We start from the raw sequence: 18,209 nt of genomic DNA on the forward strand, positions 1-18,209 counted from the left end.
CTAGAGGGATGACTCATAATGGTCTTTTAACCACTTTATTTATATAATAAACATTGAGCTTTCAGTTTAATAAAAATGACTTGCTGTGTAATTCTTACCTCCAGAAGAATCTTGTAAAGTTCATAATGATAACTTAAATACTTTAAGCTCTTCTGCTTGAATAATAACTTCATGTAAGGAACTGCTTTAAGGTGTAGGTTGAGCTCTGGTGCAATATAGCTTACATGGGCTAATGTTTTTAAAGCCTTTTAAAAAGTACCCAGCCACCTGCTCAATATTGTAATTCATTGCCATTGAACACATAGTTAACAGTATTAGTACTATTGTTACTGAAAATGAACAGACGCATTGTGGATAAACAACCATTGGAGTGGCAGGGGGTGGTTGGCTGCATGCATTAAAACAGTCTTCAGTGCCTTTCACTGCAGTCCTGCACACAAGGAGAAATCTATTAAGTACAAATCAAGTGTACCAAGGCCCCATATAAACACCTAGAAAGCCCTGTTTTAACATTGTCATTAACTGGATGGTCATACTTTTCATTGGCTAGATGTTGGATATAAACATGTCAACCACTGACTGGAGCCAGCATTCTGGGGAACATACTGTTCAGGGGTCAGTCCTGGGAAAGGGAGGGTAGCTTGAATTCTGCTATCTCTGAGTCTGGAGAACTGCTGCCACTGTGGTCACTGTATGTGTCTCTGGAAGGACAGGAGAGAAACAACCTGTGGGCATGTAACGACAATTTGCAACATTTCCTATAGTCAGCAAGTTCACTGTGCTGTACAGATGGTCAGAGCTGTGTTAATTTTTTAACTAGCTAGTTCACATTGGAGAAAGTGTCTTATCCCTCAACACAGGCCAAGAAATCACCTCACTAGCCCTCAAGCAATTTCATCAAACTAAGGGTTAACAAAACCAAACTGACCACTGAAGCTGGGTGCCATGTCTGATTTAGGCACTCTGGGTCTAAACAGTTTCTCTGGAATTTTTTTCTAAGTGTTGCAACCTGTGCTAAACATTTAACATTTGATATTTCATTCCATGTAATTTCTCCATCCAAGTATTACTGGGTTCTCTGAACTGGGAGAATATTTAAGCATCGTCATTTTACCACCAAAAAGTAGCAAACTATTTTTTGTGAAACATATTTTCACTTTTAAAAAAAAAACAAAACCGAGATAATTCAAATTACTTTGTTAGTACTCAAATGAGCCAGTATGCTCCATAGAGCAGGTGCCCCCACGCAGACATCCATGTTTAAAATGGATTTAGCACGCACTCACATCCAGGCCACTAGGAGGCAGTATAATGGCTGTTTTATAATGTGAAGAATCATTACTAAAATACTTGTTGCCCCTTTAAGTTAGTCGAATATCGCTACATATAAGGTAATACTACAACGCATTAATATATTGATTGAGGTCAGCTACAGCACTGACATCAATCCATCTCTTTGTCAACCTTTTAAAGGCAGTGTAGGGTGTAAACCATGTTAATTCTGGTCCTACTGGGTAGTGTAGTTTAAGCTTGTAAGATACTCCGAGAAAGCTATGAACAGAAGACAAATTACACAGCATCAGCTAGCCAGCTAAGTGCATCATAGCCGCTATTACAATAGCTTTAGCCAACCAAGACAGCGGTCAACTGCAAACAAAATTAAGCTGCCTTGATGAAACTGAAGGTGCACCATTGGAAGACAACTACAAACACAGGTGGTAGTCTTATGTTTCCACGTATAGTAGTAATCACTCATCACTAGCTAATTTAAATGAACACTGATCCTACTGCTATGTTGACTTGCTGAATCTCTAGTATTTATTGTAGGGTATTGTTTATTACATTTATTGTTGTCTGTTATAGAGCTTGTGTGTTATGCACTTCTAGGCATCAACAGCGATCCCTGTACTTCAACAGCATTCTAGGTCATTGGTACTTTGACCTCTAATCTACTGTAGTGGCTAGGATATATATTCTATGAGTAAATGTAAATTTTGTTTTTTGACTCCTTAATCTTGTGCTTAAAAGCGTCCCAGTGATATTTGGGAGAATATATGTAGACAAAATATTTTTGTCTTATTTCTGCTTACCAGTGTGCGACAAAGGCAATTTTCCAAAACACCTATTTTTTTTTTTACATTTATACAGACAGAAGAACATGGCACAGACGAAAAACCTCACACGGGGCTTCAGTGGTCTTCAGTGGTCTCAGTGGTCAAATGACAGCATGCTAATCGTAGACTGCTATCTTCCATTCACCGTTAGCCACATTAGCCTATTTGCTTTGGCCGTTCCATGCAGTCCAAGTTGTATCATGATCTTCAAATGCAGTTCAAGGCTTGAGCTTCGTACCGTGGCGAGAGGCGGCATCCTTTCTGAAGGTAGCTGTGCAGCTTCCCCGCTGCAGCCAGCAGCAGGCCAAAGTAGGGAGGGGAAGGCTTGATCGGTCTGGATGTGAACTCCGGGTGGTACTGCACGCCCACAAAATAGGGATGGTCTGACGTGGAGAAGAAAGTCTGGTCAGTGGCTATATGAGTTTCAAGGCAAACACTACCACCACCACCCACCGCTTGTAGTAAACAAGGTTTTCAGAGAAACTGAACATTTCAGAAGGACATCCTTTATCAGCTGTGCAACATCTGAAGTTCTGGGAAGTGAAATCAGTCCCTGAACTCCAAACACACTTTGCTTGCACAGCTGATGAAGGACCTCTCTCTGAAACCCTTTCTTTGGAACCCTTGTATACTACACATCTCTTTCTATCTCTACATCTTTAACCACAGTACATGGCAGTTACTCCCTGCAATCTTCAGTGTGTGTGAGAGATTTGTACAAAATGTAGCATTCTGTACAAACAAGGCATTTATGCTAGATTTACAAACTGTAAAAGGATATTGGATTGTTTAGAAACAATTTCACACACATTTTATGCTTCAGTGAATATCCAATTGCAAAACGTGCCTTATGTCTAAAATGGTTTGATCCAAATGTATGGAAAACTGACCACCTTTGATAAAGGAAGATGAGAGGATATCCACCTGCAAATTTCTCCTCTGTATGTTCAGCACAGAACCAACTGCATCTATTCACACAAACCTCACACATCCCCCCCGATCCTTGCGTACACCCACTTCCCCTGCGTCACTGCAGGTTTACTGCACCGAAGCTGGCCACCATACATCCTGTGTTGCATGTCATCGTCGTGGAAACAAAGCCGGCCATGCTCACCCTCCAGCTCTATGATCTCCATCCTCTCTCCCTCCATATCCTGCCCCACGAAGTGGAAGCCTTTCTCCTCAAAATGCTGCTTCAGTTCTGGGTTCACCTGCACAGGTACAATTATACTGCATCACTTCACATCCTAGAACAGCAAGTTGGTGAGTCAGATTAAACCGGACGCATGAACTAATTTATCTGAGATTCAAACAGGGAATAGCACTGTCTGGAGGGATCGTACTTCAAAACGGTGTCTGTGCCTTTCATCCACATGGTCTGCATCCCCATAAAGTTTTCCTGAAAGAAAATGCATTTGATTTAATTCAGATCACAAATATTGTGCAATGTGCCCTGTATTAGGTTTCAGGATTGAATTAAATTGTTGTTTAAAGGGATTCTTACTCAAGATGCTGGATTTTGTCTTAAAGATGGTACGCCTCTTTCCCAGCCTCATTGTGCCGCCCATTTGTCCAGGATTGTGCTCAGGCATGTCAATCACCTACAAGACACCAATCAAATGTCTTTTTAGAGTCAATCAATTGTATCCATTGGTCTTACTGGCTCCATCTGTCATAGTTTGAGATAAACCCTAAAAACAGTAGCTCACCACAGGGTGTTTTGATTCTGGGTCAAACTCCGTGGAGTTGGCATCTGTTGAACACATGGAACAGGTGGGAAAATACAAGAGACGGATGAATAATGCAAGCTCGGAAATTTCAGTGCAGCAGGAGCATAAAATGGAAGTTAAAACCCAGCTCAACGAAGGACATGGATGAGGAAGAAAGCACTGGCACTTACCTGCCCAGCCCAGAACATTCCTGGCAAACTCACAAACTGCGAGCTGCATTCCCAAACACACACCTGAACGCATCAAAACATACCAGTGAACCATTTTGCAAGGAGGGGTCATCAGGACGTAGGATCAGGAACTCCCTTGAAATGTTAGCGCTTACCCAAGAAAGGCTTCTTCTGCTTTCGAGCCCAGCTGATGGCGTGCATCTTGCCTTCCGTCCCTCTTACTCCAAAACCTCCTGGTACCAGGATACCACTGCCAGCACAGAAAAACCAGAACTATTAAACTCCACACTCAACCATCTGGCTGGGTCACAGCCAAACACAGCAGCCAAGATCTGACAATCCTACTTCAACCAGGCCTTCAGTTAGATTTTTATTTATTTATTTTAAAGCAATAGCAGGACCAATACATTCATTTACCATTGGTTACAACTGACTGTGACCTGATCCAAGATCAGCTCACCAGGCATTCCTCTTTCTCGTGCCAACACTGATCATGTAACGGAGGTTGTAATTAGTTCACTCACTCTGCGCTGCACAGCTTCTGCCAGGCTTCATGATACTTCACGGGTTCCTCCTGTAAGGTAGCAGGCTCCAAGTCCGCAGAGTCGATATACTATAAAAAGAAGGAACGAGAGAGAAAAAGGGTAGGAGGTCAAGCATGGATGTCAAGACAAAAGAAAGGATTAAACAGAGCTGCTGAAGACCACCATGATTGGCTAACCACTTCAAGCCCCAGCCCTTTCAACACCACCACAATGCAAGTGCGTATGAAGTAGGCAGCCAGCCACACCTGCCTGAGCCCTTTCCACATATCAGAACGGCAGCCTGGGCTTCTTCCACTGGTCTTAGTTCTGTGGCTTCAATGCAGGACCATCGGTCCGGAACAAAGGGGCCGAGGATGAGGTGGGACGGGAATGAGACGGGCACTTGCGCTCACCTTAACCTCCAGCTTTTGGCTAATGGCGAGTGCCGAGTGCTCCAGGGCCTTGATGACCGATGCGTACGAGTCTGAGAACTTTGTGTACTTCCCCACCAGGGCGATGGAGCAGTGCTCCAGCAATCTGTCCGACCTATGACAAACGTGTCACCAAATGCATGTGTAAATACTGAAAATGCGATAGATGTTGTGCTGACCAAAATCCAGTGTAATGTGCGTTACTAATAGACTATTAAACTACTAGTTAAACTGTGGGGGGGTTTTTTTATCCGTCATCAAACAAACAAAACCATCAGCGTCTGGAAGACCAGCCCTATAGGACACCCGCATGTGGCACACCTATCGGACATCTCCTTCCACTTGGTCAGCATCTTCCGGGGCCTGCTCTCGATCGGCAGGTCCAGCCGGCGGCAGAAATAATTCACCACACCCTGGTCCTCCAGCAGGAGGGGCACTCTGTAGATGGACGAGACATCATGGACGCAGATCACCTGGGCAGGAGCAGAGGGCATGGAAAATTGGCGATACAGACCTGTAATGTTCAAAACGCCCTGGGCATTTTCTTGACTGGTGCATTTGCAAATATGAACTCAAAATACCAGCCTTTTTAAATTGCCTAATCAATGATCAAGGTTAGGGGCAGGTCTTGAAACCTGGTTCTGGTTCAGAACCAGATCCTAAATTCCAAGAACTAGGTACCCACTTAAAAATAATAAATAAATAAAAAAATTGATTCCACTTATTGGTTCCTACTAATGCATTGTATGCTTCAAATACATGATTAGTCAAAAAATACGTCTGTAAGGAGGCACCTATGTGCCTGGACAGGTGTGTCATGTAATACAATTTTTTTTCCCCCAATGTGCTCTGCTGTAGCACTAGCAGAAGATGGATGGCAGTAAGTGCTAAAGTTTACAACTCTGATTTCTCTACTTTAGAGAAATCAGAAAAGCAAAGTGAAATGCATGTGGAAACTTGACCCATTGTAAAGGAGGTTTTACCTCCATCATGGTAAAACATCTTGAGCACTAGCACGACACTGAGCTTCTGTGTTCGACTGACTGCAGACTCCTAGCCCAGATGTCCAGCAACACAGACAACAATAGCATCTCGCTAGCATATCCAAACATCAAATCACAACACATAGGGGGTTCTTTTACACAGACAGGAAGCTTAATAACGTACTTCGGACTGTTACAAAAAACCTTGGCTCCTGAACCTCACCTGTTCGGGTTGCACATGGCAAAACATGGAGATCTTCTCCTTTACCGAGTTATCGAGGGGTGTGGAGCAGCGGCACATGATCTTGGTTGGGGATAAAGAAAAGAAAAAAGAGAAATATAAAATCACTCACACCATCACACTGCTGTAGTGACAGGGTCTTAAATTGTGCCCTGCTCTGTAACCAGGCTGTTAGGCTTCGTGGCAAGTTCATTGTAAGAGGAGAAGATTTGTTCACCAGGTCTGGAGATATGCCGAGCCCTCTCAGCTCCCTCACGCTGTTCTGTGTTGGTTTGGTCTTCTGCTCACCGGTGGCACTGGGCTGGATTATCAGACACAAGGCAAACCAAGAACATAATGGTGACTGTCGTTTGAAAGCTCAGCCAACCTAGCACTGAGCTGTAGGCTACGAGAGGCAATGAGGAACACTCGTGCTGCGGTTAGCCTTCTGCAGCAGGGCCAGCGTTCTTGTCAATGAGTCTCACCTGAGGAACCAGACTGACGTGGATGTTGCAGAAGTTCTCCCTCTTGGCTTTGAACTGGAACTGGCGGAAGGCCTCGATGAAAGGCATGCTCTCTATGTCTCCGACTGTGCCGCCCAGCTGCGGAGACAAGCGCCCGTGCAAAATCAGAAGGTGGGCCATGGAGCTTTTTTAAATAAATAAATAAATAAATAAAAGTTTTAAAAAACTCAGCGTGGCCAGTAGAGCTCCTGTTGGCTGGAGCCAAAGCACTCACCTCTATGACGCACACTTGAGGTTCCATGCCATCATCGTCCACTGGTACCTTGGCTTGCTTCATCACCCAGTCCTGAATGGCATCAGTTATGTGCGGTACCACTGCAATGAACAATTCATTCACCCAAACGAGTGAGTGGAGGTTAAATTCATTGTAATGGCTGCTACGTGCACTACAGTGTAGCGAGACTGAAGTGGAACAGGGAGTTGGGAGGACTTTCAGTAGAGACCACCGACTGTTGTGTTACGACTCCGCTGACGTTAGAACAAGGAGTCTTTAGCATTACAAACGGCTTCGTTTTCATTTGAAAAGGTGACGTGTACAACAACAAAGGCCTTAGGTGAAGCAACAGAATTATCAGCTCACGGTGCTGTTTTATGAGTGCCAGAAATACTGGGTTACACAAAAACACGCAACATACTTTTTCAAAAGCGGTATGATTTTTTTTATGATTACTGCTCTTGTATAAACATTTGCACTTCAAAAGAACAGTTCAAACTGCAGATTCTAGCTGGATCAACCAATCGGTTAGGATGGAAGACTAGATCAAAGAGGCTCCAAAACAGACCCTCCACACATGATGTCAATGGTCAAAGTCCAATCTGTACCTCAAGTACTTTGAAGCTCAAGTATGGCTCAGCTTGAAATCCATGAGACTTGAAGCATTCTAAGACAAGAATCAAGAATATTCTCCGTCCTGGCTCCTAGATGGTGGAACGAACTTCCACATCCAGACAGCAGAGTCCTTTGTAGTCTTCAAGCACAGACTGAAGACCCATCTATTTGTGGAAATATCTAAATGACCACTGACCCTGATCCTATGTTAACTAACTGAAACTAGTACTTATTTTAGGGTATTGTTGATTGCACTGATGTTGACTGCTCCTTTGTTGACTAACAAACTCTAGTACCTGTTGTTTATTGCAATCATCATTGTCCAGAATTGATCCCTGTATTTCAGAAGTATTCTACTTCATTGGTATATTGGACTCTAACCTACTGTACTGGCTAGGATATATTCTATGAGTAAATGACAAAGCACTTTTGTAAGTCGCTCTGCTAAATGCCGTAAATGTAAATGAAACCATCACCTTACAGCAGCCACAGGTACTCGTTACCATGTTAATGTGCACACTGATGTACAAGAGTCTGCACTTACTGTTCTGAGAGAAAGCCCATCATCTCTGACCATTAAACTGTCACACCAGTGACTTTACTAGTTTCAACCAGGAATTAGACCCAAATTTTCTTTCATATTTCATCTGCATATAATGCTGGGCTTATTTTCTTGCACTGCTTAATTGTACAAGTAATGTTATACTATTAAATATTCATTTTTAAAAACTAGCTAAGCACTGAGTTAATATAACAAGACAGCACTACTAATATTGCCTGTACTACTGATATCTACAGTGCCTACAGTATCAAAGCCTGTAAGTAAAATCAAGTAAAACTGTCACCAGCATCCCTGCTTGAGAGAGAGAGAGAGAAATACATTTTCTACTGCCCACACTCCAGAGAAAAGCATCTTACCCTGTACAGTTTTGCCCAGGTAGTCTCCTCTTCGCTCTTTGTTAATAACTGACTGATAGATCTTGCCGGTGGTGAGGTTGTTGTCTCTGGTCAACCGAATGTCCAGGAATCGCTCATAGTTCCCCAGGTCCAAATCCACCTCTCCCCCATCGTCCAGCACAAAAACTTCACCTGGATATAACACAGACCAACTCAGGCTTCAGCACAGTGAGCCAAGAGGCAAAAACCGGGCTTTATGTCGACAGCAACATTAAAACACACACAATAATCCACCAGGACCAGGTCTGTTAACATTACTTACTCTCCATTATTTACTGGCAAAACGTTCCGACTGGACTAAATGGATCTGATCGACAGTCGATTCGGAACAGCAGTGTAAATGGTGCGCTGCCACTTTACCGTGTTCGTAAGGGGAGAAGGTGCCAGCATCGATGTTGATGTACGGGTCAATTTTAATGGCTGTGACGTGAAGACCGCAGGACTTTAGTATCGTGCCGACGCTGCTGGCGATGATACCTTTACCAATCCCCGAGATTACACCACCCGTGACCAGAATATACTTCATTGTAGCGTTCATTGGCTGCGCAACAGACAGAATATGGTCATAAAGGCAGAGCAGCACACGTTCATTTAAACTGTAAACGTAGCCAACGATGCTGTTTATTGAGCAACAACTGCTGCAGCCCTTATCGTAGCACAGTTCTGCTGAGCACACTGTCTCTTTCCAAAGGTTCAGCAACGTGAACCCGGAGGTCGGCGTCTGAACCTTGGATAACGCCCCAGTCAGTAAGACAGCTAATGCTAACTAAATAGCCATGTGGATGCACGGTTGCGTACAAAACAAGATAGCACACCACAGTTTACTTCAGAACTCGTTCTGTTTGACACATTTGACAAAGACGACATAATGTAGCTAAGGTTAATGTTACAATGTTTAAAGAGTAAAGCATGTAACTAGTTAGCTAACGACCTAATAGCAAGCTTTCGAAAGCCGACACCGCACACACAGCTAGCCAGAGCAATACGTAAACATAGTATTTTAAAAGCAAGATCACACTGTGTTAGAGTTGTAATAAACCAAATCGGTGGCTAGCTAAATACAACTATCGCAGACCGACTAGCAACTGTGATTAGTTTTGTTGCTTCCTCATTTTCCATAGGTAACGTAGCAATGTGGCTCAGATTACCATTAACTGCTAGATAGAAATAAGTGGTAAAACAGTGTAGCGAATTATTCACTTTATCGATACATCCCGCTTCTTAAAGATAGAAATATAAAATTGGGTATACTATAGCTACAAATCTTTGATAAACAGCGAGTTAGCTAACCGCATTCGTACAAAGTCAACGTATAACGTGGATAACTATCGTAGCTTGACTAAGTTAGCTAAAAAAAAAAGTGCTAATTTCAGCAGTACAATAGAGGTTCACTGACTCACCTGTGAGTAAATGAAGACACGTTGACTTGATTTGGTGTAGTTTTATTTGTCGCAGTTACAGACGATCTTAAAGACAGTTTGCTTCTAAAACGTGGAAAGCCAGCTGAATACAAATACCCGGGAAAGTTTAACCGGTCCTAGTAAAACATTCAAAGTGTCCTACACGTGTTTCTATGACCTCGGAACAAGAGGCATGGAACTTACAAGGGTTTTTCAGAATAAAAGGCTCTGTCTACGTTCGCCTACTGTATGACCGTCAATTGCACAACTGCTTCATAATCAAATTCCAAATGTAAAGCATGCTACACTTCTATTCCACTCTAATGTTAGCAATCTGAATAGCCGGAGAGATAAATAAATAACTTCTCTGTTTAGCGAGGTCTCAAGAAATGTTTGTGTCTCCCAAATTTATAAACCTCTCTGCTGATTTAAAAAAATGCAATATTGGTAAGACTTTTATATTCAAGTTATGAATTTTCTGAAACCAGTGTTTTAAATTAAACGACTTACCGTTCAAAGTTTCGTTTTTCTTATTTTAATAGGTTAGTGACTTTTAGTTTGATAGAATTTCTTTCGCTACTGATGGCAAGCGTATTATGGTGCCAGCACCAGCCATTAAAATTGACCCGTACATCAACATCGATGCTGACCCGTACATCAACATCGATTAGCTGGTAACCAACTACTTTGTCAAACCTTGAGGAGTTGGCCGTTTTCTGTTGCTTCACATATTACACCCTCCACAAATGTAGAGCAATATCATTTAGTACCCTTAAAAACGTATAAAAAATATCGATTAAGTTTGTCTTGGGGCATATATTATACAGTATTTTTTTGTCGTTTTAGTGACGCCATTATACACTATTTTCACAATTATTGTTTAATATTCAATATACATTTAGAAAACATTGCTTAAATTCTCCAACAGGTGGCGATATCGTCCTGCCGCCTGTCACGACGCACTAGTCTCAACAGTACTGACCTTGAAATGAGTCGTCTCTTGCAGGACTCATTCAACATTAACTATTAGCTAACTATTAGGTCCTTGAAATGTTAGCACGACTCATAAGAGATGATTCAACACTGAGTGGAATGAATTGTTAACTCCAAGAGTAATGTAATGGCAGCATCTGGTAGGCTTAAACTTAGGGGAACAGCATAGAGGAGGGAGTTACTGAGGAAAAAAAAAAATCAAAATCTACTGCCTTGGGCTGTCAGCAAGATGTGGGAGGGCCTGACTATTTGCACAGGACCCTCTGTTCCACAAAGTCAGTGTGGCACACATAGACACATACCCATATGCACAAACCTACTTCTGTAAATCTATATTACACCAGTGTGCATCATTCAGAGTTGGGGTGCCATGCAGTTGACTAGCGTACATGGGGGGGTCACTTCCTCATTTGTATATCTGATTACACAACATGCCATATCTCATCATAACACTCATTCTTACAGCATCCCAGGCTATTCACATAACACAGTGTCCTTTTTAACCCTCATCGCAGACTAATTCACACATGCTCCAATCTCACTCCATGCTCCTTACAGACAGTGAGAGGGAGAGAGAGAGTGGCGTGGAGCGTGTATGGCGTGGAGTGGCGTGCTGCTCATGGAAGAGTTGTAAGGAAGGAAGCTAATCAAACGCCTGTTGGTGTTGTGTTGTGTTTCGGGCGATAGGGAATACAACTGCTGATCAGTCAAGGGACCGATGCAGTTTACTCCCAGAGAAAGGGGGGGGGGACAGAGAGGGAGAGAGAGGAAAGGAAGAATGCACAGAGAAAGATAGTAAGAAATAGAGCTGACCACTCAGGAGGACGTGGCTCTTTGCGCATGTAAACTCCAGATAGTACCGACCCACCACACACATTATCAACCACTTTCAGACATGATGAAACATTTTTAATTCATCTCGGACCACAAAGCTAAATTTAATTAAACTGCCCCAGTAGTACAGTCCCACCACGCTACCTCCCTCCACCACAAACACTCTCCTATCTATCTCTCTCTCACACACACACACACACACACACACACACACACACACACACACACACACACACACACACACACACACACACACACACACACAGCACCAGTCACACCACCACCTTTAGCTATCCTGCCATTTCCTCTAATTAAAAAGAGCAAGTCCAGCAGTGAGGTTCAGAGAGTTGCAGTCAATCAGACCTGTCTGCCTCTTCATCACACACAGCAGACACACACACACACACACACACACACACACACACACACACACGCGCACACACACACACACACACACACACAGAGAGAAAAAGAACCATGGACAACCAAGTACACACAGCAGCAAACAACAGAGTAAGCTGTTGTAGAAATGTACTTTTGGTATCATAGTGGATTTTGATATTCTGTGAAATCTCTATGATGTACCTTATCCTGAATGTACAGGCTATTCAGGACACCTTGTTTAAACATAGGTTATAGATTTGTACCAAGCACAAGAGAAATTGGTGAGAAACTAACTATGTATCTGAAAGGTTAGTTGTGTGAGGCATGTACCAAACTGTGCATGAACTGCTTCTGAAGCATTCTCTGTGTACCAGCCTGTGTCTAGCCCTGACTGAAGAGGTTTTAAGAAACACAGCATTCTAACACAAAGGCCACCGCAGTGCATTGCTATTGTTTATATGGGGATATTTCCTTTGTGTGTGTGGGTGTGTGTGTGTTTGTGTGTGCGTGCTTTAAGTCTTTCTCTGCTCCACCATGGCGACTCTTACTCTTATCTAATTATGTAGAATAGATGACATTTGAGCAGGCACTCTGCACAGTGAGCTATCTTCCCGTCATCTGGACGCGTCGCTGGGCCTTGGACCCCCCCCACACACACACACACACATACACACACACACACACACACACACACACACACCCAGCACAGAGATCCAGGCTCCTCCAGTGCTCTCTGCCCATGAGCTAATTGCATTTTTTGCTTTCTCTCCCCCCTCTATCTCACTATGCCTTCCTCTCTTTCTCTCTCTCTCTCTCTCTCTCTCTCTCTCTCTCTCTCTCTTTTCCTCTCGCTCTCATTCTCTCTCCCTCCATCTCCCTCTCTAGGACAGCAGCTGGTTCTTTTCTCAGATACCCAGCATGGAGAAGAGCGGCATGCGTCCTCCTTGTGTGTGCAAAAACACGTGGCCTTGCGGTGCCGACTCATCCTGATCCAAATCTCTCCTTGGGAATTTTTGTAGAACTGTGACATTCCCAGCATGGAGCAGCAGGGCCATCAAAGATGCGCTGCCTTTTGTTTCTTGATCCATATTTCCTTTCTTTCTTTTGTCATTGGCAATTTATTCGTTTGTTCCATTCGTCCATCCACAATCCGCCCCTCCCACCCCCACCCCCCAACTCGCTGACCTACTTCGTCCCAAACGAGACGTCCGTGGGCTGAAGTGGCTTCCCATTGGTGCAGCCAGTGTGGCTAAATTCACAGCTACTTTATAGGCAGGGGCTGAAAAGTAGAGGATGATTATGGGTCGCGCCGGGGACTACGGGGTGCTGGAGGCCCGCCGCTCTGGCCGCCGGCGGTGTATGTCCCACCAGACCCCTCCGCCTCCCACCTGCGTGAACGTCCTCTTGCGTCAAAAGCCGCCTTGAGCTGTAAAGGGCTCAGCTCTTCTGCTGTGGCACACACGTGGCCATTCTGCATTTAAAGCATGACGCATTCGACCTTTCTGCCTGCTCGATGCCGACGCGAACACGCGCTCCCGTGGCCTTCCCAGGCAGATCCGCAACGTGGCGCCCTCCATAACCCTGAAGCAGAGCCGCCAGACCGCTCTGAAGGTCTACAGAGGGGGGGTGAGGGGATCGCGTCAAGGCTGAGCCTGACAGCCTGTCACTCGATACCCGCCAGGCAGGACGGACCGCCGGGGTGCGGCTCTTCTACACAGTGAGAAACAGCGACACCATAACCCAGTTGCGTTGCGTTAGCAGTAACTCTCGCTCAGACTCTACAGTATGACCCTTCTTGTCCTCTTCCTCTGCTCCTCTGACATGTCGTTGTGTGGCCTGTGTTTGTGTGGCTCTGCTCTGGGTGCAGTTGGTCTCCTGTACTGTGTGATTCATCGAGAATGCCCTCTACATCATTTATTTATCATTGTCCTGTTATGTACTGTCCTTGTGCTGTTTGTGCTGTTCTTGTGCTGTATTTACCCCCGCCCCCTTCACATGCCCCCCCCCCCCCCCCCCCCGCCCGACCTCCCATCATCCTTTGCAAGATGTGGCCTTTGTGCTGCTGTGCAGTTTGAGGAGCCCAGTGAATTGGTTGTATAATTGTCTCTTATGTAACCCCGGTGAATTAGGCAGGAGGTATGTTTAAAAAGAGGACAGGGACCAGTGGCTCGGAGTACTGCATTTTAACTCCAGATATGGAATAGGTGGGGGATGGGTGTGTGTGTGTGTGTGTGTGTGTGTGTGTGTGTGTGTGTGTGTGTGTGTGTGTGTGTGTGTGTGTGTGTGTGTGTGTGTGTGTGTGTGTATAAGAGTACACTTCTTCTCATCTTATCATACCAGTATTCACCCTTCTCTGTGTGTGGGGGGGGGCAATTTGTACCAACCATGTTTGTGCATGGGCGTGCATGTTGCAATCGCTGTGTCAAAGTGCACACCTGCCGTGTGAACTCATCATACAGGAAGAGGTTGTGGATGTTGCGCAGACAGAGAAAGCAAAATCCAGCAATAGGCGGGTGCTGTCCCACCTTGAACCGCAGACGTGCGGATCCCTGCGCTCGGAGGAGGCGTCTAGGATCGGGCCAGCCAGCCGTTAGGCGGGCGGAGTGGAGGCTAAAGTGACAGCCATCCCAGCTAGAAGAAGAAGAAGACACCCCAGCTGTGACGTGCTCGGACTCAGCGGACAGGCCACAGTTACACTGGCCAGAGTACTGCAGAAAACATGAGACTTTAAACAGCCAAAATGTCCTACAGTGTCCAACAGCTCTACACAGAGAAAAAGAAGAAAAGCACCGCAGCATTTAAAAATAGAATAAAACTTCTATTTTGAGACAGTCCTTGTAACATCCAGGGTACTGATGTTGCATTTATCCATATTTATATAGTTAAAAGTTAAAAGTAGCTGCTGTCCAGTTTAATAACATTTTCATATCAACTTTTTTATATCATCCTATATGCTGACTGTCGAAAATCACCCGTACACTACATGTTAACTGTGGTGACGTTTTTCTCTTAAAACCGTACGTGTTTGATAGGAAGACTTAGTTTTTTTGGATCTGCTGTGATAAGACGGTGACGTTCGAACGTGGGGGGGGGTGCACTGATAGTGACCTTAAGGGAGGTAACACACACAAATCCACCAATCAGGAGAGACGGAATGTTGGGAATGTTCCTAGGCTACAACATGTTCCCAGCAGGGCAAGAAAAAACAGAGAGGGCAAGAGAGAGAGAGATGGAGAGAGAGAGAGAGAGAGAGAGAGAGAGAGAGAGAGAGGACAGTGAAAGATATGGAAAGAAGAACACATCACGAGTTGGGTTCATAAGGGGTTTTTTTTAGTTAATGGTGCACACATCCCTCTGTCACTCTGTCTCTCTCTCACACACACACACACACACACACACTCACACACACCTATGCGCACGGCCACATGCACACACGTGCATGATGAGCACGGTGCAGCAAGGAACAGAGCATTTCGTGCTGGCCGTGGCATGCGATAAGACAGAGGATCATGTTGTGAGCAGTGTCATTGCTCTGCCCTCATCAGCGTGATGGGGACAAAGTGCATTCCTACCAAGCAGGAGCTCTTTGGAGGTCCTGGGGAGAAGAAAACATCCCCCTCCTACTCACACACACGCACACACATGCTCACTCACTCTTTCTGTTGTCTTACAGACAGCTCTGTTGAAGTGCACTCTAGGCTGCTGTTCTCTCTTGTCCACACAAAAGCAGGGTGCCCCTTCACGGCTGGCCCTAAAGGACTGCATTATTTAACCTGAGCTAAGCAGGTTCTTCTCTGTTCAAAATAAAGCCGGACGCATGACCGTGAAGTGCAGAGTCAGCTGCTGCCCCCTGAGCTGCCATTTTACTGGTGTCAGTAGATACTGGGAGTTAGAACTTTATAGAACACCGAGAAGTTTTCAGTTCTGTGAGATTACAGAACATGTACACTAAACCTAAAATGGTTAAACATCCTGAGAGAAGGACACTGGCCAGTGTGTTGAAACGGAGAGTTGCATAATTCCCTTCCACTTAGATCTGTCTTTCTCTCCTGCCTCCTTCTCCTGTCATTATGCTTCATGATGGGGCATAATTGGTTCTGATCATCACTGACTCAATGGAGTGCATCCCTGGTGAATTTCCTCTGCTTTTCTCTCTCTCATATGCGGTCAGTACACATACCACACACACACACACACACACACACACACACACACACACACACACACACACACTAGATTGCTGATTGCACATAACACATGATTAAGGCATGGACACAGCTCAGGAGAGGTGAGAGGTTTACTGAGAAAACAATAAGCTTAATCATTGCTCTCCCTCCCTCTCACTCTCTCTCTCCCTCCCTCTCACTCTCTCTCTCCCTCCCTCTCACTCTCTCTCTCCTTCCCTCTCACTCTCTCCCTCCCTCCTGCTATCTCCCCATGCTCTTTCTGTCTCTCTCTCTCTCTCCTTCCCTTGCTCTCTCTCTCTGTATTCATTTACTTTTGCTTAACAAAATGAAATCTGTAACAGCCTTAGGACCATATCTGTCCATCCCTTTAGTTTTATTCTTTCCTTCTTCCTCATAAACACACACACACACACACACACACACACACACACACACACACACATATTCTGTGGTTCTCTCTTGGCCCTTCCCAGTGCTTATTTAGCAATAGTCCTCACTCCAGCAAAAGCCCTTACTAGAACAAACAATCCTGATTGAGCGGTTGATGTGTTTTCCCGCAAAGCAAGCGTGTGCTCTGAACTGGAACAGGCCAGGCCTCAGCGAGCTGCACCAGCACTTGACCATTCCATCAGAGGAGCACGAGGAAGCGTTTCGGTGATGAGACGCGGTGAGGCTGTGCATACTTTGGAGCTCAGGGCAAACCTCGACAAGCGAACACATGCTAGCATGCCCTTTTTATATAAGGCTTGTAATGATCCAGCTGTAAAACAAAAACCAACAAAAACAATACTTTGTGACTACAGCCTGTGCCTTCACTATAGTTTAAGCATTAGCCTACGATGATGATGAGATCAGGGATCGCTGTGAAGGAAAATGACACAAGGGAAGTCTGGATCTCCAGAACAACTGCCACTACCTGTGCCACTCCCCACCCTGTAGGGAATGAGAAAAGGAGAGAAACGAGGAGGAGGCTGCTTGCGATTGGTGGGCACACATTGCTGGCATGCAAATTCAAAACAACAGGTAAAGTCAGATGTGTTTACACAGAGCTGGATATTTGCTAGGAGGGTGGAACCATAGGTGTCTTCCCTCTGTCTAACTTCCTGTTTCTGCAAATGGAGGTCACTTTAAGTGAAGGCTCTCTCTCCCTGTAAAAGCCACGGAGCCACGTCAGGCTGTGTCTTTCCTGCTTTGCTCTGTCCCTTCATTTTTACGGTCTGCTGTGCGAAAATGCCCTCACATCTGTGCAGGCTTTCAAAATCACACAGTAAATTGCTCATACTGAAGAACAAAATGTCCATTAAGTGCCAGTTGGTCAAAGAACAATGATGGAATCACCGCCGAATGGCAGACAAGTGTGGCAATCTTAAGGAAATTTGGTTCGAACCATCGCACCTATCTTTTAAATACCTCATCACAAGGCTGTTATTATTAAGTTGTGCCTCTATTCCTCTGCTAGGGCAACGTGTACCAAATCCAGATGTCATAGAGGAGCTCGCAATGGCTGGGACTTTTCGCGACTAGGGACAGATCACCTCGCCACCTCCTTGGTTTTTGCCCTCCTGCTTTGCTCCCTACATTTAGGGCTTCAGCTGGTCGCTGAATTCAGACAAGCCTGGTGGGCAGCAGACATCCAAGGCCAGGATGGGCAGTTGGCTGGCTGTGCTGTAGATGGGGCAACACAGCCTCCAGCCACTGGGGACCCACGCAAGGCTGAAGCCCTTGGCTATTAGGACACATTCGTGAGATCCTGGTATCTGGGTTTCCAAACTTGGAGCATATTCTTTGCCAGGGGTGTTCACATTTCACCATCAAATCCACGTCCAGTCCTGGTAGTTGACTGAACAGCATAATTGGTCAGGTACATTGTCACCACATCTGAATCACGAGTAAAGGGAAGATGAAACATTTATGGGATGTGCACCCCTG

The 18,209-nt window shown here is 44.9% G+C and overlaps 1 protein-coding gene across 2 annotated transcripts; it reads right to left on the bottom strand.

Annotated features, from left to right (window-relative positions):
- Nucleotides 1–21: 21 nt before the first annotated feature.
- Nucleotides 22–10,625, bottom strand: ctps1a (CTP synthase 1a). Of its 2 annotated transcripts, XM_027009785.3 has the most exons (19): nt 9,883–10,625; nt 8,843–9,023; nt 8,444–8,614; nt 6,911–7,011; nt 6,658–6,774; nt 6,411–6,494; nt 6,176–6,256; nt 5,291–5,442; nt 4,952–5,084; nt 4,539–4,627; nt 4,170–4,264; nt 4,015–4,077; nt 3,824–3,867; nt 3,619–3,715; nt 3,458–3,513; nt 3,229–3,325; nt 2,353–2,497; nt 607–701; nt 22–430 (listed from the first exon to the last, which is right to left on the bottom strand). In XM_027009785.3, exons 2-18 carry the CDS (start codon nt 9,018–9,020, stop codon nt 617–619), a joined length of 1,788 nt encoding a protein of 595 aa, XP_026865586.2. In that variant the 5' UTR covers nt 9,021–9,023; nt 9,883–10,625; the 3' UTR covers nt 22–430; nt 607–616. The 2 variants fall into 2 exon arrangements, with proteins under 2 accessions (XP_026865586.2, XP_081572407.1); XM_081716281.1 differs by lacking the exon at nt 8,843–9,023 and having other exon boundaries at nt 9,883–10,622.
- Between the last annotated feature and the right edge of the window lie 7,584 nt (nt 10,626–18,209).

Source organism: Electrophorus electricus, chromosome 6 (genome assembly GCF_041902795.1).
Source record: "Electrophorus electricus isolate QZ-2024a chromosome 6, ASM4190279v1, whole genome shotgun sequence".
Classification (NCBI taxonomy): domain Eukaryota; kingdom Metazoa; phylum Chordata; class Actinopteri; order Gymnotiformes; family Gymnotidae; genus Electrophorus; species Electrophorus electricus.